Source organism: Nipponia nippon, unplaced genomic scaffold (genome assembly GCF_047370975.1).
Source record: "Nipponia nippon isolate SJK-2023a ecotype South Korea unplaced genomic scaffold, ASM4737097v1 scaffold_5, whole genome shotgun sequence".
NCBI lineage: Eukaryota > Metazoa > Chordata > Aves > Pelecaniformes > Threskiornithidae > Nipponia > Nipponia nippon.
The window spans coordinates 90,083,169-90,109,861 of NW_028262369.1; the positions used below are offsets into that span (position 1 = coordinate 90,083,169).

At 41.0% G+C, this 26,693-nt stretch overlaps 1 protein-coding gene across 4 annotated transcripts; it reads right to left on the bottom strand.

Annotated features, from left to right (window-relative positions):
- Window positions 1-307: 307 nt before the first annotated feature.
- CFAP221 (cilia and flagella associated protein 221) lies at window positions 308-26,693 on the bottom strand. Of its 4 annotated transcripts, none has more exons than XR_015698889.1 (26): window positions 26,599-26,693; window positions 24,377-24,561; window positions 23,850-23,950; window positions 22,737-22,823; window positions 22,536-22,631; window positions 21,956-22,056; window positions 19,430-19,533; window positions 17,130-17,289; window positions 16,480-16,603; window positions 16,282-16,393; window positions 15,952-16,060; window positions 15,246-15,333; window positions 13,438-13,527; window positions 11,958-12,053; window positions 10,394-10,484; window positions 8,950-9,077; window positions 8,428-8,508; window positions 7,281-7,388; window positions 6,958-7,134; window positions 5,345-5,503; window positions 4,838-4,932; window positions 4,200-4,289; window positions 3,879-3,998; window positions 2,501-2,530; window positions 1,494-1,886; window positions 308-366 (listed from the first exon to the last, which is right to left on the bottom strand). XR_015698889.1 is itself a non-coding variant. In XM_087732651.1 (25 exons), the coding sequence occupies exons 2-25, from the start codon at window positions 24,513-24,515 to the stop codon at window positions 1,763-1,765; spliced, it is 2,610 nt and encodes an 869-aa protein (XP_087588777.1). In that variant the 5' UTR covers window positions 24,516-24,561; window positions 26,599-26,693; the 3' UTR covers window positions 1,436-1,762. The 4 variants fall into 4 exon arrangements, 1 of the variants encoding a protein (XP_087588777.1); XR_015698890.1 differs by lacking the exon at window positions 26,599-26,693 and adding an exon at window positions 26,451-26,501; XM_087732651.1 differs by lacking the exon at window positions 308-366 and having other exon boundaries at window positions 1,436-1,886.

The window sequence follows — 26,693 nt, forward strand, 5'->3', positions numbered from 1 at the left end:
ATTTCGTGTTCTTAGACACAGCTGGATTGCCTCTGATAGCTTATCACCTTGAGAAGAGTCAACCTCATATTATGAGGTATCCTGGAGGGATATAAAGCACAGAAGTCTGTGCATTACTGGCTGTTGAAACAGTCCCTTTGTATTGCAGGAACAATTTAGGGCAAGGTAACCGCTTTTTCTTACCTTCTCTGCACACTGAAACCTGGCCCATAAAAGCCTTAAAACACAGAAAGGAGATCACTTAAATAGAAAGGAGGTTCATTTCTTTGAAGGCTGGCATCTACCACTGGCGAATGGAGAAACATGACTAATTTCCATTGGGATGCCCAGGAAACTCTGGAGGAGAAGGGAGGAAAGAGGATAGTGCTGTAAAAAAAAAAAGAGATCAACTCTGATTAATCATCCTTGTTTCTGAACGCTTACTCCATCTTTACTAGACACTGAAATTGAGCTGATGGATAACAGTTCCTAAGAATTATCTATGCTTGATTTAACCTAAACTGTGAATTATGAACTGTGAATGCTTTCACTGTAAACTGTGAGAACGTTTTTATCATGGTCATGTTAAGAAACATGCTCGTCTCAGTGCGCCTCTTAAAAGATCGGCTGCCTTCCTCAGGACTTGCAGAAGAAAAAAGCAATGTGTACATATTTAAGCACTTGTTTGTAGTCAGAGAAACTCTGCAGATATCCAGACCTGCATTCTGAACAATCCCTTGCCAATTAGACAGTTAGCAGAAACTTAACAGCTTTTTATTTCTTTGAAGTGAGCAGAGATAGTATGTACAATACAGGCTATTCTGCGGCTTTATTTTCATCCTACTGTCCCATTTTCTGTCTCCCTGGGCTTTTTACAGTTTGTCTACACTGATGTCCTCTCTCTGGAATAAACTTCTTTTCTTACGGGTTTTAAGTATGTCTGGAAAGAAGTATGGCTCCTAGGAATGTAGTATGTATTGCTGCATTTTCCATGCCTTTTAGTGTACAAGACATGAGCTTTTCAGCACAAATAGCCTGGACCGTTCTTCAAAATGAGCCATCAACTCACTATGGATAAAACCGATTTTGTCTGATGTCCAGCTTGCCCACAAGAAAGTAGGAGACATCTCAGCTGAAAGGTGATATGCTGAGAAATCGCCTTTCCTAGGGAATACACCCCGAGCATTACAGGTCTCTCACGAGGCTCTGGAGTTCATTGCCTCAACCCACACACCCTTTTGCCAAGAGAGCTGTGCATTGAATTAAACCCCTGAACAGCTAATGAAATCTGGTTGGACATTATCTTTGTGGACAGTAACTGTGTTCAAGTCTTCCCTTTCATTAAAAATCTCAAGTGTATGATTTGCAGTCAGGTCTGGGACTTAGTGACTTACCTGCAAAAATTCAATGACAGATCATAACTAGAAAAACAAAATCAGAAAAATTTGGTCATGAGGACTTTTCACATTTTATTTGAAAACAGTGGGCTGTGACTTAATTACCAAACTATTTACATGGTAGAACTGTGCTTTTCTGATCCTTCACACCAGGACAAAATGAGCAGGTACACAGCTGAGGAATCTCATTGGAGCAATTACTGTGTTTGGGGTAATGGTCGCAGTGAGAGTCCTTTACAGACAGAGGTGGCATTACTGGTCGTTCTCTTCTCTTTGCATAAGAAGTTGCTGACCTCATTGAACATAAGTACATGTAGCTGGGACATAGGAGGCCTCACGCATTAACAGGATAAGCAGTGCCAAACTATGGACTTCGTAAAACTACTTTATCCCAGAATAAGGGTTTTATTAAGTGCTTTCAGCTTCATTTTCTCCACATGTTTTTGAACCTTCTCTCTGAGCTCGTTGTTTTGGGGTTGAAAATGTCCATCTGGATGGTTGTGCGGGTCTCTGCAAGAAGTTTAAGAAGTCATTTGTATTTATAATAGCCAGGGGAGCTACTTAGGAATGCTGACAAAAGCAAAGGAAGAGACACTCACACATAATTTCTCTCTTTTTTATAATGAACACAGAGGGTATTCCATTACTTATGCAGAACTGGAAAAGGAGTGAAACTGTGAAAAGAACATTCACTCTTGGCTTGGCCAGTTAGGAAAGCCAACCACCTGATAGGTAAACACGTACTAGACTGAGTTTTACATTTGATCTACGAAGGAGTAGATGCTTTAACGGCCAGAACAAGAACATCCACATGAAAAACTGATTTGCCTTAAGGATAAAATGCTGAAACTGATGTAGAGGAGCAATGTCTGCTCTGTCATCTAGTGAAACACCACCCCATCAATAACAACCAAGAACTTTCCAGTGACAAAAGAAAGGATTGGGACTTCATTGTTTGCTAATAAATTTTTGTTTCCCTCTTTACAAAGCCAAACAAATAGGGAAGCTTTCAACAAGTAAGTATCAACACCCAGAGGTGTTTAATATATACAAGTATTTTCATTTTTGAAGAAAACATCTAAGACTTCAAAAAGAAAGAACCTTATGGTCATAAAACTACTTACCCAGCAAAAGCACCAACCAACACTCTATCACTGTGGAGAAAAAAGTCACTCTTTAGTTACACAAGCTATCCCAAATCCCCATGTTCTGACAAGCAGAGTGTCATAAAATGCAAAAAGCGGCACTGAGTCAGACACACCTGCGTTTTTACAGCAAATTATTTTCAATCAATGCGGTAGTAATCACAATACAACAATCAGTGTTTTGTCAGAGAGCTCATAATATGCATCACTGTTTTAGAGTTTAATGGCTGACAGTTGCACAGGATTTGAATGTCAATCAAATAATTTCCCTCTAAAATTAAAGAAAATGAGACATTCAAATCTCTTGATGGCTCTGAAAGTTTCAGCCATCCACATTCTGACATCTAAGCCACATCATGACCACTTTAAAGAGGGCGCAACTGTTGGACAGTAAGATTAATTTACTTGCTTCAAGTCACAAAAGGCACCTGTGAAAACACAGGGTTAGAACTCAGCACTTTCTCCTGTGTTGCTCTGCAATCACTTATCCTACCGATACTGCCTGCTGCTCAAGCCCGCTGCCCCCAGTGTCCCACTAATCAGCTCATACACCTCCTTCCATCCTTCCTGCAACATCACACACCCGCAAGTTTCACACAGTGCACTCACTTCTGCTTCCAGCCCCACAGAACTGCTGGGCAGTTCTGAAATGCTGCTCTGAAACCATGGTGGTAATCACCAACCCCACTGGTTCCTCAGAGCTTTCCTTGTTCTCAGGTTCCCCCTCAAGGTTTCTCTGCTGAGCTGCAAACTCAGGACATGGGCCTGGCAACACTGGAGGCAAAAGGCAGAATTTGGCCCTTACAGTGGCCAGTTTACAACATTTTAGGGAGCAGGTAATTCTGTGTTTATGAATGCAAGTTATTTTACATGTTGTGCTGTATGCCTAAAACACAATGCATGTTGAAGTGTGAAGCTTGGACAGCAGAGCAAATCTGACCCGCTCCTAGGAAGAGCCTGAGAAAAAAGCACCATGCCAGGGGGAAATTCTAAGGGCTCATTCCTCTGCCAGCATTAATAAATACCTAACCAAAAGGGTCACTGAAAAGGAAATGCCATCGGTCCAAGAACATGGAGTATCTCTGTGAAGGCAAGGAAACTGCCTCAAGTGTTAGACCATATCGATAAAACTGAAGTCAGAGACATCCAGGCCAGTGTGTCACATTCACAGCTGCTTCCTGAAGTCCAATCCGGAGATTACATTTGCAGTGCAAATTTGCTCAAAGTACCAGATCTGCATCCCACTTGTGATGGAGCCCCTAGAGCATCTCAGTATGATTTTCTACGTAATTCTGAAGGGGATGCTTGTCTTCTGATTCCTTCCCATTCCTCTCCCCTAATTTCAAATTATACCTACCTTTCTTCTTTTGCTGATTTCTCTTTGCCATCTTCTGAGAGTGCCTGCCCAATTTGTGGAAATTCAGCTCTCACCATCTCTGGAGTAAGAATCATTTCGAACTCAGTTTCATCTGTCTCACTAAAAATTCATAAGATGAAGAACAATCAGGCTTTATCATTTTAAAAGTATTATTTAGCCAACAAAAAAAAAGTATGTTTTATGCCAGAGGGACTTTGTGCTTTTGCCTTTGAGGATCTCTCAGGACAGGTTTAGACCCATCCACACAAGTGGTTAAGACATAATCAATCACACTGAATACAAAACAGAGGAGAAACTTACTGGTCAATTATGTTCTCCCTGTCTCTCTCAGGTAAGTCACACAGCATTGGTGGTACATCTCTTGGAAGCATATCTAAACTGTAAGGATCCCTGTGATGGAAATGGTATTAGTTTAAGATGGACAGAGAGTAACTGCACTCAATGCTTATATTTTGAAGCTTCACAGTAGTTGTAGTTACAATGAAGATGATGTACTTTTAAATATTCCTGGAAAATCTCAGTACACCAGAAATTGCTGTGATATGAGGGAACGTGAGCCTGAGAGATGTTGGCTACCACTGGGTGCAGATGCCCATATGTTAAAGGTTTTACTGTTCATACTTCTGCAGGACAGACAGAGTTTGTACCTCCTGGGGTCTTCTGACACTGAATCAAAAAGCATTCAGGAGAGATGTTATTGAAAGTACAGACTGGAGCTCTCCTTCCAGGGCTAGGTATTCCCTCTAATGATATTGTTCTTAACCCACTCTTCAAGGAGGTCAGTAGGGGTTTTCTCCATTCGTTTTGGATTTCTGAGCAGCAATTAATTCCACCCATAGGCCCACTTTTATCTGTAGGACTAGTTACTGGTCAATGGAGTTACAGACAGCAGAAACTGGTGCAGCGTAGAGGTACTGTATACTCAAATTCTTTCTTACCTAGGTGTTGTACTTGTCAATGTGGGAGTGTTAGAAAAAGCGGAATACACCACTGGCAAGAATCTTCTCCATTCCATTACTCCAGAAATCACTTCCTGAAATGACAAATGCTACAGCAATCAGACCTCTAACACATAACGCAGTGGGGAGAGAGGCTTGCAGGACAGGACATCTGACTTCTTGGCTGAGAACTGAATCTGTGGAGCTGCAGTTCTCCATATTTAAAAGATGCTTCCTCCACTGCAAGGTCATGAAAATACAATAGACAGTGAAAAGAAGGAAAGAGCAGAGAGATACTCAGGGATAAATAAAACACATAGATAAAGCCTAACAAGAACAAGTTATTTTGACCCATGTACTGACTATTTAGGTGCATGCATAATTTATATTTGCAAATGTCTTCTCTCTAGGATGACTCTTCATCTTCCTTTTTGATTCCTTGGAGCAAATTCTCATCAAGGACATACTCAAGCCAGATACTCATACAATAAACCCAAAAGGCCATACCTTGTGATGCAGAAATTTCTTTTGTGTGACTGGAATACTGGATCCTTTGGGGCATTCCTTGGTAAAGGTATATTTCGGATGAGGACAAAGATGGTATTCAATATTTGTTTCAGAATAGGCCAAAGGAGGTAAAACTGGAACTAATCCTGGAGTGGGGTTCTAAAAACAAAGAAGAGATCATTTTAAAATATCATTCTGAGAACCATAAAGAATTAAACTAATGAAAATACAGTTCTTTTACAATTAATATAGTCTTCCCAGACTCACACATTTGTCTCATTGTGACTGTTCTGTTCGGTGTGACCATTTCCCGTCTCTTCCCCTCATCACAGACCCATAATCTGCCTGGCTTATCCATATTCTCTGCTGTCTGAAATACAGCAATTTAGGTGTTGTTTCCAAGTTCAGAAAAAAACCCTATTGCCTGATTACTCCAAAATCCACTGCTGATTCTCTGAACAGCTCAGAATCCAAGAATGGGAACTGGTCTCACTGTGGTGGAAGCTAGTGAGCATTTTGCCATTTCACTGCACTAGCATCTGTTGCTGAATAAAGTCTAATGCTGGGTAGTGTGGGATCAGGCTGTGCCTGGCTCTTACATCAATGTGACAGAGGAATGAAAGAGATGCACAGAGGATCTCATCAGTACGTCCACTGGAGTCCTGGCCACATGCAGGGAGGACAAGTCTATACCATATATGTTATGCCAAAACCACCAGACTAGCACGCTGGGCTCTGGGCCATTGCAGCTGAAAGACAGAGCCACCCGAGTCAGGCACAGTGCCATGCTGGCTTGGAGATGCTGCCTGTACCCACGCACAGCACTTCACTGAGCTATACATCTGTCTCTGCCTGCTCAGAGACACCTCAGGGACCTCCAGGCTGTGCTGCACTGTGTGGGAAATACCTTCTGTAGCTGGTGCCAAATAGCACAATCTACATGACAATAAAGTAACAGAAAATCCTCCCATGCACGTGCTTGTGATTTTTTGAAGCTCTGTGCCTAATAATTTAGAAATGTGGTTTTGGGATGCTATGAGAACTATTGGAAACTCTAAGGCAGCGGGACACAATGTGAGCAAAAAGAGTTTGATTTCACTTTTCTCAGTTTACCTAAGGATCAAGCAGAACTGCAGTCCCCTAGCTGAACAGAAGGACTGCACCTGTCCCACCTACCTGGGCAAGAGCATGAGGTTATAGAAGGAATGAGATGCCAAGACCACAGTTTTTCTTCTAACATCCAAATGGGAAAACAAATGGAGAAGAAGGGAGGGACCCCATGGTGTTCCAGGGAATCCTGGGATCAGCGACCATTTGTGGAGTGTGAGACTTGGAAGGGTCTCTGGTTCTCTGCCATCACTGGCAACTTTGCCTTATGATCCCTCCCCTAAACTGATCAAATTCCACCTTAAAGTGAAATGGTGTCCCTCTCAGTGGGATGAGCTCTGTGACTACCAGGGCTTGCACCTTGAAGGATTATTCTCACTCTGGATAGTTTTATATGCCAATCTGAGTATGAGAATTGCCCACCAATTCCACATCAGGCTTCTGATGAAACAAACACCTTTTCCTCTCCTTTCTTAGGTTCTTTGTGGAAGTCAACTTCTACTTACAAAAATGCGAAGTGGGTTGCTCACTGTAGGGTAGACTAAAGCTTGAGGAGGAATCAGTTTTAAGAGGCTGATATCCCTTTCTGCTACTTCTTCTGGGGATGGTTTGTGATAGTCCGTCCTCTGGGAGACCAGGTCAAGCTGCCCCTCAGGAGAAGCAACTACTTGAATCAACTCATCCTTGAAAAACAGAGACATCAAAGGTTTTCAGCATGTAGTAAGCCTCCTTTTGGTATAAAATGTTGAGACAAAATTAATCAAATAATTGTAGAAATGTAGAGTTGGGAGTGACTTCAGCAAAGTTTGTATTTGAGATGACTTGTTACCTGGGCTCCCTGCTTCAGCGGTCGGGAAAGTTTTCGAGGTTTGTAACTTGTGGCTGCATGGTGTGTACAAAATGGCTGATACTTCATAATGCTGAAATGCTGAGGAACCTAAGTACAAAGAAAAAAAGTGTGCTGCAGGAGATGACAATAATAATTTTTTGTTAACTCAGAGATGGAATGGAACATGCCAGCTTTATCGCAGATACATCACATCTCTGTGGTAAAAGATACTTGGATCACTATTCTGGAATGTGGTATATGACCAAAACTCTGAGAAGCCACACTTCACCAGGACAAGCTGAATGAGTGCGTAAAGGAATATTTCCATTCTTTCTTTTCAATGAAAGACCAAGGATTTAACAGTTTCTTGATCAAATATACTGAACGTAATGGGGTGGAGAAAGGCTGTGTTAAGTAATGTATGTAATACTGATAGATGAACCAATGCGTAATAAGGGGAAAAGACACTACAAGAAAGCTTCTAGACTTGTTACACCACCTGAAAAAAAAGGAAGTGGACATTGAGCCAAAACCTGCATTGATTTGAACCTGAGGAAATATTTTTACTTTGATGGGGTGCAGAATTCGATCTTCTGCTATTCAAAAATTGGAAAGAAAAGGGTTTAGAAATCAGGAGAAAAAAATGCTTCTGTACTCATAAAGTTGAAAAAACATTATATATTTCAAGAATGAGATGTTTGCATTTCCTATGTAGGAATGAAGGAACTAAGCATGCAGAACTGGATGCCAAATAAACAGCAGACTTCCATTACTTTCTAAAAGGAAGGACACTTTTATAATGTCACTTTTATACAACTCTCAAGCAAAGGAAAACTGCGTGGCATGCAGGGCTTGCAGTATCCTCATTCACAGAAGGATTTTGCTGTTTGAGATAGATACAATAATTTCAGCTGAGGTGATTCATCTCTCTGTCTGGAGAGAGGGGACTATTGCTGACTCTAAGCATGTTCCTTATGGAAACAGGAGAGATTTGCTTTTAATGAAAGCATGTTAATCACACAGCCATATTAAGGTAACATTTCTACTGGGCTGCACAATGGAGTCACTGAATCAGGCAGAAAACATAGCTAACCAGACTGGTGAAAGACAGAAACACGATACAGCTGAGGAAGCTGCACTGACTCACCTTCAAGTCGTAAAAAGGAAGAATGTGTCTGACTTTCACATCTACAGATTCAATAGGAACTAGGCCAAGAGCATCAGGTGCCTGAAAGAATACAGTATTTAAAACCCAGTAATATGGTGGGCATTTTGTTTTGCATTGGCAGCAATCCATCAGCACAGCCACTTGAAAACATATGGAAATAATTATGCAAACATTTTGTTTGATATTTCTCCTGTCCTTTCCTGGACTTTGGCATTTCAGTTATTTTTCATTTCTTTTCTTCTGCAAAATCACGGATGTTAACTAACTCTGATCATTAATGTATTACTCCGAACTTTACAATGCCATTAAGAGAATGCAAAGATTTTTTTATTGTTTTCAGCAGCACCCTTAGTAAATCTGAGGTCCTGAATTAATTTGTGGGAACCCCAGAACATCAGTCATATTGTGAAATTTTAATAAAGGCAGTACTGGGCCTGGGACCAATGTCTTAAACAAAATTTTATCTTGAATGTTGGCCACCCTTTTAGTTACTATACCTACCAAGTCACGGTGCAATTCACGGGAACTGTAAAAGGGGAATTCAAAAGGCAATATACGATCTTCAGATATGCTGGAAGAAATGCCCTTACATTCTTCACTTTCCCCTGGTTTGCTGAAACTCCTGCTTTCTGTCATGAATGGAAAGCAAATATTAAGATTTTGTAATACATCTTCATACGCTGTTTCAAAAATAGAATCAATCCACAAAATATATTTAATATTTTCCTAAGACAGGATGTGTCTAGTCATTTTAATATAAGAAGTAACGTAATATTTCCTAAAGGCTTTAAATGCCACATCTATAAGACAGCAGGCACAATACCTTGACTAGCAGACAGATCTAATTTCGCCTTTTCTAAAAGGACATTACAGCCCCCTCATTCCAGCATGGTCCTCTATCTCATTCCACTCAGCAAGGCAGAGACAAGTCAGAAGGCCTCTCTTATGCTAACTGCCATTATGCCTCCTACTTGAAGCACCCCTGCAACTCCTGCATACTGGGAATTAAAAGTGCCTACTTGCAGAAGCAGGAAAAGGCCTGATATAGAAAGGTGTTTCAGCAGTTGTCAAATTGTGTGTGTATGAGGGAGTGGGAAATAAGAGACAGGTATACTCTTCTGTACCCAGTATACCCAACTGTGACTCCCATCCAAGGCCAGTTTCCTTCTATGACTGTTAAAGAACAAGTGACTTTTCCAGGCCAGCACTTTCATTTCACTGTAAAGAAAAGTGATTGCTTGAAAGCACTTGTATGAGAAAATGATAAGGAGGAAAACTCAACCCAGTACTGGACACCTAGTCATGTATCTCATGGTTCCTACGATCTCATTTCACTGAGCTCAGATATCTTGCCTTCATCACATGCAGGTGTCCTTCCCTCTTCCTTCCCCCATGCGATAAGCTCCTCTTATCCTATGCCTCTAACCCTTGCGCTCCACCTGATCTGTTTACCTACCTGTGTTTCTCATACAGTCCCATCTGCCCTTTCCTTGTTCCTCAGTAGGCCTATAAGTAGAATCATAGAATGGTTTGGGTTGGAAGGGACATTTACAGATTATCTAGTCCAGCCCTCCTGCCAGGGGCAGGGACATCTATCGCTAGATCAGCTTGCTCAAAGCCCCATCCAACCTGACCCTGAGCACTTCCAATGATGGAGCATTCACAACTTCTGCCCTGTTATTAAGTAGATAAGCTGCAAGGCTCCTAAGAAGAGTTAATCACATTTTTTAAATCTTGTAAATAATGTGCATGAAAAATAGACATATTTTGACTACAGCCATTTCTACCTTGTCATACTTCTCTTTTTTGCTTGAAGACTCCTTTGTAGGGTCTCTGTCTTTACATTTACATGTCAGTATGTATGTAACAGACCTGACCCACTGCAGTACAACCTGAATTATCATAATTCATGGCCAAAATACCACCTTATTCTTCTACTCCTTACCAGACACAGAGTCTTCCTCCAAACCTCTGGCTTCTCTGGTTAGCCCACGGAACAGAAGCAGTACACGATTTAGCCGCATCTGAATCACAGTCTGAGAGAATGATTTTGAAGTTTAATATTAAGCTGAACACTCTAAGATTTACCGCCATAGAAATATACATATGTTACAACTGTATTTATTCTAGAGACCTCACTGAGACCTCTCTATTTCAGAATTTTCACTATAGTTTTCTGTTCAGGAGGGAGAAAATGAGGACGAAGAGATGTAGAATGGATCTCAGCTCTACAGTAATGTTATACAACAAAAACAGTTCAAACCTTCATTTAGTCTTATAGGTTAATTAGACTTTTTTTGGCTAGGTCCTAATCCTTCAACTGTGTCTATCGGCATATACAGATGTAACAATGGGTAAACAGTCAGTTGATCAGGGCCATATGAATACTTGTGGCTCTGTGAATGAGGAGAATAAGCAGTAATCTGCACTGTGCAATTCACCTGGTGCCATGTATCACGGGGTAACAATGAAGAGTCCTAGGCTTTAACACAGGAGGGGCCATCTAGCCACCTCCTTATTTGTGCAATACAGGAAAGAGCATGTCATTTCAGAACCTCCGTATCGAGCCTAATATTGTGAATAGATTGGATAAGAGTATGCAAACTGGGTACTATGAGAGCAGGAAATGTCCATATTGCTTGCTGCATTTAGATTTACTGGGAAATGAGCAGTGGGGAGGCAAGATAATATTTACATCCAATGAGGTAAGTGATTTTACTGATTTAGTCTTTAGCCTCCAGGTTGGAAGGGATCTTAGGAGGTCCTAGTCCAACCTCCTGCTCCAAGCAAGGTCAGTGATGAACTCAGACCAGGTTGCTCAGGACTTTATCCAGTCTGGTCTTGAAAATGTCCAAGGATATAGACTGTACAACCTCTCTGGGCAACCTGCTCCAACGACTGACTGCCCTTACAGTGAAAAAGGCTTTCCTTGTATACAGTCTATACCTCTCTTATTTGAATTTATGCCCATTGTTTCCCATGTTCCCATCACGCACCATTGCAAAGATCCTGGCTCCATCATCAACAACCTCCTCAGAGGTGTTGGAAGGTGCTGGTTTCTCCCACCACTTTCCCTCTCCAGGCTGAGTAAGCGTCTCCTCACAGAGTCTCCTCACAGAGTGAGTGCTCCAGACCCCGACCATCTTAGTGGCTCTACAGTGAACTCACTCCAGCTTATCCATGTCTTTCTTGTACTAGGGGACCAAAACTGGGCACAGTATTCTATATGCATTTTGAAATCTCTTTTTTGTGCAAAAGTTTTTTTTTTAAAAAATCTAAATTCATCTGCATTTGTTTAGTATTGATTGCAGTACTAAGCATTAGCAGAAGCACCAGCTGAATACAAAACTTACTCAAGATCCTTATTTCCTGGTGAAGCAGGGACATATTTATCAAACTATCAAATTCCTGGCTAGCTGTGAAGATTCCTTACGTGCTAGTTTGCATGTTCTTTTGTGCTCTTTCCAAGGCATCATGCCATCACACTGCATTCTGGCTGTTCACGTTACCTTGTATGCTGCTTGTTGGAATTTCCTCAACATCCTGTTTCTGTGGTCCCAAGGGTCATTACGGAGCAAGTCAAATGTGGGATGGACACTTGGATGCTGCATGGTATTTTTTAAAAAAAGAAAAGAAAAAGGACACCCCTTTTACAACTAGAGAGGGAGGAATTTTCTCCAGCCCAAGCCATTCCTTGGCCTGAATCTATATGTTATTTCCAAACACTGAAATTAAGTCAAGTGAAAACGTTCACAGTATTGCCGTTTAACCAGAAGCCTTCACTCCAGGGTTTAATGGGAGGTAATCACCAAGTATTTGCAGATGCAGTATGGGGAATGCAGAGATAACGTAGCATGGTCTGCATTCACACATAAATGACAACCACATACTACAACTTAAGTGCAATATATGGGCAGTCAGACAGTGGAGAGCATGGACTAGGTCTCTACTGACTACACACTTCATCTTGCACAGATGTGAAGTTGGAATAGCTGTAAGGGCTCAAACCAGGGGGCCAGCAAAACCAGCAGCCTGTCTCCAATAATGGCTGATAGCACATACCCACAGAAGGGTGAAAGACCAGGGTAAACTGAGAGTGATAATTCCCCACAATAACCTCCCCACATCTACTGATCTCTGGCTCTTGAGATAGGGGTGATGTCTCTATGTTTAATGCCTTAGATTGTCAGAACACTCTTTGAACACAAGTCAATCTCTTTCCTGATGCATTATCTCCTCTCCAGTTTTAAATTGATGTGACAGAAGAATGTGGCATTAGAAGAGATTCCAGCGGCCCCAGAGTACAGTACCTCTCAACAGGAGGGCAGCCGCTCAACCAGCGTTTAGATTAGGAAGGTCCTCAGAACACCAACTCCACACAATCCCATGCCAGGCCTCACCAAACAATTTTCAGCACGTTGTAACAGGCGTAAGAGTACAGTAAAAGACCAATTCCCACAGCTATTACGTTCTGCAAGGATCCTTTGTGCTGCTAACATTCAAAGTTCCTTCTGTAGCAGGGTATCTATTAAACAAAGCTCCCAATAGTCCTAGACAATGGATCTTAGGAAGTACTTCACACCACAGAGAAGGACAAAAAAAATCTAAGTACCAGAAAAGTTCCTGTCAATCTGACTTGCAGGTAAAGGTTGCAAACCTTGTGATACGCTTAACCTTATGTTTAGGCATGAGAAAGCTACTCCTGAGAGAACTTTCAGAAATAAGCAATGTGAATCTCAGGTTAGGCCTGCAGGTTAGGCCTGCAGGTTAGGCCTACCACTTGTCTCTCATATTAGATCATCAGAAGATGAGTTGTGCATGTAGCACAGTGCTTGCCCTACTGTCCTAAAAGTAAAATGGGAAATAAGACACTGACACAGAAATGGGAATATTAGGAGGAAAAGTATTCAGTGCTAAATATCTATGGCTGGCTGTTACCTTAACAGGTGAAAATAACATATAGCAGGCAATAGTAACATATAAACAAACCTGGTCAACAGGCCGGATAACACGTCTGAAAGAAACTTCTACTTTGTTCCTTTGAAACTCCTGTTCTATGATAGGATCTCCTCTTTGGATCTAATTTGTCACCAGGAAGAACAATCACATTAGTACAAAGCATCCAGTGAATTCTTTTCTCCCTTACAATTAGTAGAACTCACTTACAATGTAACATTCTGGAGGTGCTTGACAAAACACAGGCTTCACTCCCTTCTAGGGTGTGATTATTGCAACCCTTGAGCAAGTGAAACAAAGCAAAATAATGTCTTTTTGAGTCTGAGTTTCAATCAGATCCCTGCCCTAATGAAACACAGTTCGCTTTGCATAGCCAGAATCAGGCAGACAGGGGTGACAGAACCAACACCGTCAGTTAGCACCCAAACTGATCTTCCCAGATGACAGCACTACAGAAATTTCCTGCAGCTTTCCCATGTTCTGTGAACATCTCTGTCATGGTTTCCAATGGTGCCAGCTCTTTTATCTGTTCATGTGTGAAACAGTTTATTACTGATATCACTTCACTTCTTTGAGACCCTCTCAAAGTGTTCAGGCATGCTGGATGAATACCAGTGCTTCTTTTCATTGTGCCTCTTCCATCCCACTCCTAATTACTTATTGTTAAGACCACTACGTCTTAAACAAAGACCTTGGGGTTATTTTGCAGAGTGAAATTCCCATGATTTTCATGGGCTGAGGTTTTAGTTCGGGCAATGGAAGACAGACCAGTTAAAGGTCTCCAGGACAGCCACTCCCAGGCTGTATAACATAGTGGCCACTTGAGCAAATCATGGAGGGACAATAAATACTCTGTGAGGCCTAATGACACTCAAGGTGAACAAACTGACATCATGAGCAAAAATATGCCTTTGTCAGAAAGTCATGAGGGCAACTGTGAAACCAGCCAGAGATCTCCACAGCCTCTACGGCCAACAGGTAAAATATTTCTAAAGTCAGTTAAGATACATCTAATTCAGTGATACAACAATCACACAATTTAATCCCCCTTTTACTCGCTTCCTACTTTGTTAGTATTAAATATAATGTATGAATTAATTCACAGTGCCTAATTAAGGCATAAATTAAGCTATAAATTAAGCCTTTACCCTATCTATAAATAATTTGACTCCTATAAACAGCTCCTTGGAAGTCAGTGGGATGTCAGAAGCTACTTGAATATCCAGGAGGCAGGATAAGAGGGACAAGCCCCACCTGTCCCTGAAGACTGTGCCACCTGGGGAAAAATATTTCCTGCCACCAACTATTGCTGCTGTCACCTCCATGGAAGATGACCTGCAGCCTGGGGTGACTGGAAGAAACGAAAGAGAGGGAGGGTGAAGGTGTAGAAGAACAACCTGATGAATTATCTCCCCATGGCTCTGCCTGAGAGTGATGACTGGGTTTAGCTCTTTGACTGCAAGCCATTCCTCAGCTCTTCAGAGAGGTACAATATAAACAGAAGGTTGGATGCGGCCACGGTGCTGACAGGATTACACTGCAATGTTGCACTGTGATGTGGCTGGGTGCAAATCTGCTAGGCTGGGCAAATATCTTGTTACATTTCCATTAGTAACTTATCCTTCTCTCTGACTACCTCCAAGATAAAACCACCTCAGGAACAGTAATACACAGGCATAATAAAGATCTAACTGCAGGAAGAAGTACAGCTAGTATAGGTTCGCACTGATGTATGAAAAAAACTGAAGATGTAGAGAGCTTGATACAATTCCCTAGTGCACTACATAACCTGGAAGTGTAAGTTTGATTTTAAATTTATAGAAAAAACAGCAAAGACTAACCTTGTATTGCTCTTCTTCGCTCTGTCGGTTTTCAATAATATCTTTTTTAAATTCCACAGAGATTGGATCTTTGCCTTTATGAACTTGCCTGCATTTACAGTGGAGGCAAGAAAAATGCATTACTTAATGCACAGTTTTCTTTATTTAAAGGCTAACAGACTTACTGTCCTCTTTCTAATGTGTCTAGGGGTCTAACATTCAGCATAAGAGCAGATCAGTGGATTGAAAATGAAATCACGGTGTGCTTACAACACACAACACGCAACACGCAACACACAACACACAGCACGCAACACACAACTATGTGTTTTGCTTTATACCATTTGATGTACATGTGCAGTTCTGTTCACCCCATTATACGTTTTAGCCTTGATTTATTGACAACCATGATAAAAGTTTTCTTTGCCCCGAGGGGCACAAGATGAGATGCATGAGAACAAGGTTAGGTGAACCAGGTTTTCAGCAGGTTTCTTTCTGAATGCAACCATAACACAATCAAAGACCTCACTGGGTACTACTATGGATTACAGCTGAGACTGCTCTTAGGCAGAGGAGAAAAAAATGAAAGTAAACCATCAGTAACTGAGCTGTAAAACAAACCTATCAGGACATGAAATAGCATCATTACACACTATTGCATACATCTTTCATAGAGGCCTGAGTTAAGCAAACCCCAGTGTTATTAATGTGGTTAACTAACACTTACCACTTCAGATGATTTGCTTCCTCTTCCTTAATATTTTGTTTGACTTTTAGTTGAAACATGGCTTCCTTCATCTGTCTTGTTTTTATCCCTTCACTGCCTTGGCAAAGGGCTGCAGGAATAGCAGAAGGCCATATCACACCTCAAACTAGATTGAATTTTTAATTGCGAAATCCACCCATTATGATAACTGAACTCATTAATACATAAAGCTAAGGTGAGATTTCTCACAGAAACTACGATCACATCACCTCAGCAATTCTGAAGCTGAGTTCCTCATCAGAAACCCGCAAATAATGCTAAGACCAAGTTTATGTTGCTTAATTACATTACCTTCTTTCAAGTCCTTAATCTTCAATTTGCCTGGTTCCTGATTCAGAACAGTAGCTACAGCATATGGATTTGACAAGTCTGTGGGGAATCTGAGGTTCTGGTATTCAATTTCCTATGAGATATAAATTAATAGGAAGAAATAGAAACAAGGAAGATTTTCAGCCCAGAAAAGTACTTGTGATTATTATCTCTTCACACCTTTAATTTTTGAATAGGCCTTGATCGTGGTTGGCTAAATTTGTCTCTTCTCCACACCATGGATTTTCCTGCAGACGCAGCATTTTTCTCTGGATGACTTCGTTGTTTGTCAAAATGTTCTTTTCTAGGTGTCAGAAGGACAGATATTGCTCTTATAAGTACTCTGTAAATGGCATATAAGTCTATTACATGCATTTATATCCCCTTTAGATATACAAGGAGACTGGAAATTTCTCTCCCAAGTTACAACTGGAACCAAACTTTCTAATCTTCAGAGTTCACAAAAAATTAAGTACAGCCCAAAAGACCTTATTGCTCAAAAAACCCAGTATCTTGCAAGGCCTTGGCAGTAAGAATAACATAGAGCAGGCATAATAGAAGCTGGGGATGCTTAACGCTTCTTTAAGGATATGTAACTTTTCATTATTTTTAGTTTGGTACAGTTTCACTTCATACAGATTAAGGGTGTTCTGAGCAAATGATGTAAGAGAGCAGGTACATGTATTAACAGTCGAATTACATCAGTGCATTTTAAGTCTCCATAAATACAAATGCTTAAAATGATTACAGCAAAATGGCATGAAATCTTATTACATAGGTATTTTCTAGCACTGGGCAAAAATACTCAAAGATCAGCCAGCCATACATACATTAGACCCAGATGCGGTGTTGATGTTCCTGTGAATACACATACATAGGGTTTTGAGTGAAACTGTGAAATCCGTAACTGCATTGTCATTTGTGCTGTTCCATACTCAAGTGGGGAATATTTCACGGTTACTTCCACTTTCCCATTGCCTGGAATGATTCCTGTGATTAGAGGAGAAAAACAATAAGATTCCCTCTAACGTGAGCCCACTTAAGTATGCTGAAATTGATTCTGAACTACTTTTTTTTAACAATATTGATGTTTGAATGGATGGCAGTAAGCCTGGAAAATATTTCAGGTCTCAGAGTGTCTTTCAAGAACTATCCATTGCCAGATAATAGGAGATATTTTGCAATAGCAGAGAGATTTGACAGTAAGACTATAATATTTCCTACTGTTATGAAAATGATTGCCTGTTTATATGTAGAAATTCTTCACTTGCATCTGCCAGTCTTAAGTCTCTGGCACTTGCTGCTTTCATGAGCAAAGCATTATAAACACATTCCTCTGTGCTCTTCCAAGTTGGGGCAATAATTTAGATTTGATGCATTACCTGTCTCTATTTGGTCTTATTTCCTTATTACATATTCCATTATTTTCTCAACCCCTTTAACCACCCTTCATGTCCCTAAACATTCAGTGCAATCCCAGGATAGAGGCCTTGATGCTCCTCAGCATTTCTGCAACAAGGAGTTTATTCACCTCATCACAAATATTAATTTCTCATCTTTGTAAAGTGACCATTGCCTGGTTTTCTGCATCCTGTAGCTTTAAACACCAGTTAGTTTCATTGGGGTTTTGTGTGTGTGTGTGTGCGTGTAATTTGTAAGAGTATTTAATCATTACTGATCTCGGAGCACAATGGCTTGAGTAGGAGCTGAAACTTCTTAGTGCTCTTCAGATGGCCTTCAGCACCTCGGAGATTCTAGGTACCACAGTTTCTGACTTAACTTTTGCGGGGTTGATGGTTTTTTCTGGGATATTTTTGTTCCCCTTTCTCCCAAGAACTTAGCCAACTTAGAAAGCATGAATTAGTTCCAGCCACTTTGTCTATGACCGTGCAAAAACCAAAAAACTTCCTGATGAATTTTACAACTTCTCCCTAGTTTTACTCAGTTGTGCAATATTATTCCTTTCCTCCCTTGATATATCAAAACTTCTTTAAGCACAAAGTAAGAACGAATTATTATCCTGAAAGAATGACCCAAAACAAAGCAGCAGCATAGTTCATCTTTGTGAACCACACATCTGATAGAATCCAACTACTACCTCTGAAGAATGAAAATCCATCTGACAAGACAGGGCAAATCCCTATCATTGTACATACGGGAACAACAGCAACTTTTACTGAAGTGAGTAAATAATCAAAGTTTAAATTCCAGTGTCACAAATGGCATTAACCGCCAGACTTATGAAGGTTTTTATTTATTTAGATCTTTAAGCATTTTCATGGAATTGACCGGACTGCCTAAGTGAATTATGCAGCCAGGTCTCATTCACTTACACCTTCTTGTCAGAACACCTGGGCACTTACATGCTTCTGCTGGCACCTGGCAAATGTAACAATGATAGCAACTGACCTGCAAATAGTTATGTCTGCCTCAAGGCAGAGCCCTCTCCAGCATCAGGCATGAAAACAACTGAGCATACGGTAGCCAAAAGTCCCTGCCTCTTGTAAAGCCCATACACAGAGGTCTAGACTAAATCCAATATTCACTGCTGTCCCATGAAACACCTGCAGCGGTGTGTTTTGTGCCCATCACTGTAATGGCTCCTGAAGCAGCAGACACAATTCTATCAAATTCTTCCAGACCACTAGGGAAAAGCAGGTGCGGGGATATGTTTGATAAAGCAGAGGTCACCTTTTATTTCCTCGGTGCCCCCAACCAAGTAACGTGATGCATACCTATTCCACAAAGAGAGGTATCTGTTCCTTTAGTGGGGCAGGAGCCAGACAGTCCTTGGGGAAAGGTGTGATAAAGAGGTGAATGCTGGGCTTCCTGCCTCTCTCCTTTCCAAAGGCCCCACCAGCAAAGACAGAAGACAAAGGCCAGATGGACCGTTTGGGACATCCCATATTTTGCCAGAGGTCTGTAGCTGGGCATTGACAAAAGAAATCTACCAGTCACAGAGCGCTGTTTGCCATGAGGCTGCATATGACTAATATTTATCAGCCTGCATTTACTTGGAAACACTCTGAGGCAAAGGCTTTTTCTGTACAGCAGTGAATGCACTGTCACAAGTAACTACACTTAATAAATACAGATTTAACATTTAGAATTTTAAATAAATTCAATCTACCAAATGTTGGCTGGACAGTGAAGGCTCTGTGAGGCTGAATAAAATCAATGTGGAATTCAAAATCTACTGGACAGCTGCACTGCAACGGGATAACATACTCCTTACTGAAATGAGAGAAAGGAAGAAAGAAATTAATGAAGCTACAGTTGATCATCAATTACAAGCTGGAAAATTATATTATACACAACATGCACTGAATTTATCTGTGTTCAGAGGGATAGGTTACTTATTAATGTGAAAATAGTCATTCCTCATAGTTCCAAAATAGCAAAATATTTCAGATCTTTCACTCGGTGAGGAAATGAGAGCTAAATCTTGATTTGAATGCTGGATATTTTACATCTTGACTTACTTTCTCCTACCCATACAGAATCTGATTACAGAAAAATTTATAAAATTTACTTTTTAGAAGTTATTTCTGTGTATCCTCACGTTCTTACAAACTGCAATATCTAGTAGGTACAAACAGGTCCAAACTGGAGCAACAGTAAGTACAGAACCAGAAATCAGCCTCCTCCCATGGCCCTCCTTGTGGAAGACGATGAGAAGAAAGACTGTGCAGTCTTCAAAAGTGTTGAAAACTCCAACACATCAGAATGACTGGACTTTAACCGCTGCAGAAATAATGATGCCGTGGCCTGATTTTCATAAAAGCCCTTTATGTCTCACACTGGTTGTGTGAGGGGTATTAGCACACATCTTTTCAAGCTGTCTTGCTTTTGTATGCCTCTATTTCCATGTATCAAATTGAAACACAAAAGCCTTGGTGTAACACCATCCATCACCCTACAAATCAAGACCAATTTACCCAGGCTTATTTCTGTTTTTTGTAAACTGTCCGACTGACATCCTATCCTGCTGATTAGCAAAGAATTCATGTTATACACAGTGTTCCTTTGGAAAGCACATTTTGAAATGCCTAAGGAAATAAACAATAATAGCAAAGTCCTTTTTTCTCTGCCTTAATATGACCCGTTTGTGAAGAAGATGTAACAGCAGACTGGGGAGGCAATTTGTTTTACGGTATAGTGCGGCTTGTACAGTAAGCACTTTACCTTAGAAACAAGACAATTGTGCCACGTGCTGCCTTATGGACCTTCTTCTGTACCTAAGGGGAAAGCTGGGTGGTAGAATATAAGTCTTATCCTACACTTACGGAAGTAAAAATAAGTTTTTCCATTGACCTCAGTGGGCTATGGATTGAGCTCAGTCCTTTGGATTCTGTACAGTACCAAGTATCTCAGAAAGCTTTCATTTTTAGGAAAGTTTTTAATAGCCTAATGATGAAAAATACTGGTAAAAATTGAGGTCTGAAACCATCAGTTTTCTCTTCAGGAACTCTCCCAAATTCCCTCAGGGGCATCTCTGACCAACGCTGTTGTGCTGGAAAATTTTCCCATTACTTAAAATCATATTTTGAACTCTGCCTAATCTCTTCTCTGTGTTCTGAGAGCATGAAAATTCTATATACTTCAGCACTTGTTTTGAAAATGGAGTAAATAAAGAGAATCACATCATGCCTAGAATGTCAGTGGTTATGTTCAGTCCTGTGAGAAAGCTGTAATGTAATGTCACTTCTGACAGATTCACTAGAGTTTAATAGATTAAGGGGGATTAGAAAAACAAACAAACAAAAACCCACAAATATTCATTCTACAATGCTGGGCTCATTTTTACTGCAGAATTTTGCATTTTCCTTGTACGTGCCTTGCCTATTTGTATTTCTGCGCTTCAGTAAAATTCATGAGTTTACTTCCAACTCACAGGCTAAGACACAACATAGCCGCTAAGACCTTCAGTTCCTAGAATTCACTTAAATCTTTACACTAACACAAATTACCATAATTACAACTAATATAGTCAAGATACTACAGAACTAGACCCTAGTCAACAGTATCTCCCTTCTCCTTTTTTCCCTTCCCAGTTCCTATTAACGATTATTACCGATTACTTCATGAGAACAGTCAGTGTTACATCTATACTACAGAAAGGGTAAGATGAAGTCTATGCCATTTAGAGCTCCACGTCAGAAGATCACTTTAAATATTTTTAAATAGAAGAAGCAAATCTAATGACTGATCAGTCCCTGGACTGAGGTTAGCTATTTGCTGTCACTTACACCTACCATTACCAGCTCATCCCTTCATTTCCAGAGCCCTTCATCTTGAAAGGAAGATCCATTCACTTAGGACTTTTTAACACTAAAAAGACATAGCACTTGGGAGTGTACAGATGATGAACAGCATCCGTATTGCTTCACCATGAGATGAACGAAGTGAGTCAGCACCAATTTAGACTAGCTGAAACCCCAGTTCCATCTATGTATATGTTCAGTTTGCACAGCATTTACTGTCCTGTAAATGTGTGCCTGAAACAGTTCATATATGGAATTATTTTGCAGTTCAGATGGCAGCTGACTTCTTTAAAGCTTGCAAGATGTTAAGTTGTACAAATAGAGGAAAATGAGATTTTTCAGATTTTTGTGATGCCTCACAAAATGTGGGCAAATGTCTGTCCTTAACTCACCTCTGACCAACTGATACATCAGACAGATTTATAAATGATGGAAATTCGACAACATTCACAGCAGGGTAAGCATGCACAGGAACAACTAATGTATCTTCTCCCTGCAAAAAAAAAGTGAGTGAATATTTATTTCTTACCATGAATAAATGTTATGGAAAGAAAAAGTTTCTGTAGTAGTTGGCCAGTAAGTGGGCATAAAACATCTTCAAGATCACCACTGTGTTGCACCTCAGGATACTGATATTCTACCTGCTTTCAGTATCCACCTCTCTTTCCATACTTTCAGCAACTATCTAGAGCACCTCCAAGCCTGCTCAGCTAAGACATTACATCAGTGTGGCACAAAGACTGATCTACTGGCAAAGAACAACAGAATAAGGAAGATATTCTACCCACAGCTCTGGGATGTTTACAGAGAGAAAAATTTTAAATGCTTAAAATAAAATACTCCAATCCAGACTTACTGGGAATAAACACATGTGGCTCTAGGCAATTAACTGTGCCTTTATCATTATCATCATGTCCTAATAGCTGTTTCATTCCATTACAACTGTAAATATATTTTATAATAAATCCTCACCTGACAGTGAATTCGGATGCAGTCATAGTAATACCGCCACTCATCGGGACAAAAATCAACAGTAACCGCATATGACAAGCCAGGGACAAGCCGATGCTAGAAAATGACCCAAAATAGGATAGAATGCATGTAAAAGCCACTTATATGACACAAAACCAGTGCTGCATGCAAAGAGCAGTGTGAAGGCTTTCTAACACTTACTGTTTTGTTGTATTTGATCTGAAAATACTTTGTCTGAGGTGGTATTATGTGAAGGTTTATTACATCGCCAGAAATATTTATCAGCTTCTGTAGAACAAAAGAAAACCAAAACCGCAAAACACTTTACAATAAAAGAGGTCAATTGAGAATGCCAACTGTACTTTTTGTAAGACTATCCACAGCAAAGAGGCTGGATTGAACAAGGAAGTAATAATTTTTACTTTAGCAGAAATAATTCTGAATACACTCTGAATTTAAAAGAAAATTATGTAAACCTTGCATCCTCCATTTTTATTCTTTGGAACTAATTCACAGTTCCTTACCTAGGAATAACAGTTAGTCTTGCTAAGAAGACGCTACTGTTGAATCAAATTCTGGTCCTGTTTTGCTTATGTGCAAAAGGAACAAAAGATGAATCAACCTATTGACTTCGCTTTTATAGAGGTCTGAAGCAATAGAAATGATGTAATATACCATGGTTTTGTTTTGGATCACCAAGCAACAAACCTTTGGATGGTGACAGTTCAGCCTTTAAAGCCCCCTGCATCTTGTTTACTTTCATTATGTCTGGAGAACTTAGTCCACCGTAATCACCCAACCTCTGCCTCAAAACGCTTACCGCATGAACAAAGGCGGCAGACGAAGGGAAAGCAGAGAGGAGAAAAGGAAATACCCAAACTATTCACAAGGAAAGGTAATCAAACGTATGCACTGAGTTTCTTTCCTTAGATTAATTTGCTCTTGGCAGAAGGCCAGGGGTGCTTTCAAACTTTTCCCACCAGTGAACAGGTTTGCAGACAGAGTGACAGTCCAAGTACATTTTGAAAACAGCCTCTTATGGAGTTAAAGCATGAGTCCTTCATTCATGGCGTGCAAGTCACATACCACTAACACTGCTTGCAGACACGGGAAACAGAAAGGTAAAACAGAGACTGTAGATACAGTGATGCACACAGCGTGGTACTCGCCTGTTTTGTTACTGCAGGGCAAGTGATTTTAAGTGCTGCATTTTAGAGCACTCCATAGAGCAAAAGGCCTCATGACCACAAGCAGTCTACTCGGCTTCTGTTATCCTTTTATGAGCCCCAAGAGGATCCCTGCTCTGACACTTACGAGCGTCTGTTGGTGATGTTTTCCAACTTCGTACCCTCCATAGTGTAACACAGCAGGCTCAGCCTGTATAACCTTGCTCCTCTGAAGTTCTGAATAAATCTCTACAGAGATGGATAATAAAACAGGTGAAACACACATGATGACTGTTACTTACATTGATTAAGTATATTTATGTTGCACCCAATGTATTATAGAGCAAAAAATGAGCCAGAGATTATTTCTCCTGTTAAGCAGGCATGACTCTTTAAATGGAAAGTTAAGGCAGCATCTACTACCCCAGCAGAGCCACGAGCCTGTTGCCAGTTTATCTCTTGGCATCAACAAGCCACCCCAAAACTTTAGGGTCAGCCAGGATCAGTACAGCCATTATTTCTTTCCTGACTACCTCTCCTATGATTTGGGCTCACAGGAAGATGCAATTTAAGACAGGATGGGAGTTTTGCCTGTGAGTTGCAAAAAAAAATAATAGAGAAGTGCCTCTTAAGATTCTTCCAAGGTTGGGGAACAGTCAGAGAGCAGAAACTTACTTGATTCCAGCAGGTGATTGGGGACAGCATGTCTCTTTTTAGGTTCCTCCACTAGGCTGCTCAGAAGGACACTGGGTATTTTCTGGAAGGATTTCTTAGTGATTGTGATTTCTGTGGTGGCTGATTGAACCACATCCATGTTAGGACAGAAATGGAGTCTGAATAGCACTAAAATTCCTCAGCACCTGGGGTCAAATCAAAATAACATAATGATCAAAATGTCTTCCCTTGCACTGGTAACATCTGTTGCCTAAAACTGCCTAAAAACATTTAGGAGAGGGAGTTACTTTTTTTCCTACTGAAGCAGGTTACTGTGTGTGTGCTAAGTACAAGGACAGAGTGATTTCAGGAAACCTTGCTGCCACCACAAGCCCTAGCATTTTGGGCATGTTCAGCTGTTCTAAGGCTGATTGGGGACATTTGGCTTTCAGGACTGTGTAAAACATCTCTCTCTTCATTCATGTCCCCCAGCACAGAGAAGGAGAGAAAGTTCTTCTGATAATTCCACTATCCAAACTGATTTCTGCAGAGATGTTCTTCCAATCTCTCCTGAGTGTTTGGGTTGTTAACTTGCAGATTCATTTTTAATTTTTAAATATTAATATGAAGCATAAGAAAACTGGCATTTGAATCTTTTGTTTGGATAGCATCATCTGGGTTATTTGTTTAGTGAAGATAACTGTAAACCCAGAAGGCCATGGGCATTATAGATCCTGTGTTAAGTAAGCACAGTTATCAGAACATAAACTTCTCTAATGACAAGTGCAAATATTACACAACAAGGACACTAGAAACAATCCATCCACAAGAAATTATCTTCATAAATATAGCACATAGCCCTTGGCTTTCCTATGAACCGGAGAACTGCATGGAGAAAAAGACAAGATACTTTTGGAAAAAGTACCGAGTTCAAAAGCCATGCTGGGTTTTTCCGTCCTCAAGAAAGGATTGAAAACCCTTAATTTTGTATGTGTTCTTCATGAACAGGAAAGTGGGTGCGCTGCTCAGGGTGGTGCCACATCAATATCAATGCACACTTGAACTCACCCAGTGCTCCACCTCCCCCATTACATTTTATGGTCTCATCTCTGGTATTTGTTTGGTTTTCTAGTCTGCTTTAGATCTTTCAGGCAGAAGTTGAGAGGTGCTTCAAGCTCATAAAGTGCTGTTTTGATTTATGGCCTTGCGCAGTATTAAATAATAAATAAGCAAGCTTAAAATATTGTGCTACCAGTACCCTGGCTTAATAAGATTTTCCACTCCATGGGTCCAAGTACAAATTTTCCACTTGCAACAGAAAATCTGTAAGAGGAACCGTATTATTGAGCACAACAGTAAATTCCTTCTGAGGTAGTGAAGCCAATCAAACTCGGACAAAAACATGCTGAAAAAAATCTAAACATAGGGCTTACATTCTTTCCACTCGTGTTGTTCAACTTTAATTTATACAACCGCTGATATAAATCAGCATTCCCCATCAGGAATACAAGTTTTGAAAAGCTGTAGACGGACTTATATTAGCAAAGGATTCCCGGTGTAATCTTATCAGTAATTTAAAGTGACACCACCATCACCACTCACCAACTTTAATAACACACTGCAGTATTCCTCAAAGGGCGAATACAGGACGAATGTTAACGTGCCAAGGTCCTGGGATCTCTGACTGGTAGACTGATGTTCTTAAGTTTTCCAGGATACCTGTGTCTATGATTAACGTGACTTTTTTTTTTTTTTTTTTGTGCAAAGCCACCGACGGGAGAACTCTGGGGATGTGAAACCCTGGTTCCCTTGGAGGCAATGGCAAAACTCACCCCAAATCCCCTCAGGCCAGGCTATCCCCCTTCTTCTGTCAGCACTTGGCCTTTCTAATCCCTTTGTGTCTCACAGAGCTCCTCGCACACCTCACCACCAGACAGGGACGCAGTTTAACGCCGTTACATACTGCGTGAGGCTTGCAAAGGCATCGACGTGCTTTAGGAGCAATGGAAAACGTGCTTTTGAGGTCCGCTCTATATAATTAGGCCAGCAGAGTTTCTTAGCGGGCAGAAAGGGCTTGCAGCTTCACCATACGTACCCCCGCCGGTGCCACACCTCCCCTCAACCGGAGGGGAGCCGGACGTCCCGCCCTTTGGGCCTCTGCAAGCGCCGCGCCGCAGGCCGAGACGATCCCCCCCCTCCTCCGCCCCACGCGTTCTCCCGGCCGGGAGGGAGTCCCTGCTCACCCCGCTCCTCTCCTCACGGCGGCTGCCGGCCCCAGGCAGCCCCGCAGCCGGACACCCCGCTCCGCGGCCCGGCCCGGCCCTCACCTCAGCGCCGC

What these genes read in the sequence shown, in the direction of transcription:
- CFAP221 (XM_087732651.1), bottom strand. Translation starts at nt 24,515, where the DNA reads ATGGATGTGGTTCAATCAGCCACCACAGAAATCACAATCACTAAGAAA. An exon ending in GATGTATCAGTTGGTCAGAG is followed by an intron (nt 19,534 to 21,955) that starts GTGAGTTAAGGA and finishes CTCTCATTTCAG; the next exon opens with TAAGGAGTATGTTATCCCGT. An exon ending in AGGGAGAACATAATTGACCA is followed by an intron (nt 3,999 to 4,199) that starts GTAAGTTTCTCC and finishes ATGAATTTTTAG; the next exon opens with TGAGACAGATGAAACTGAGT.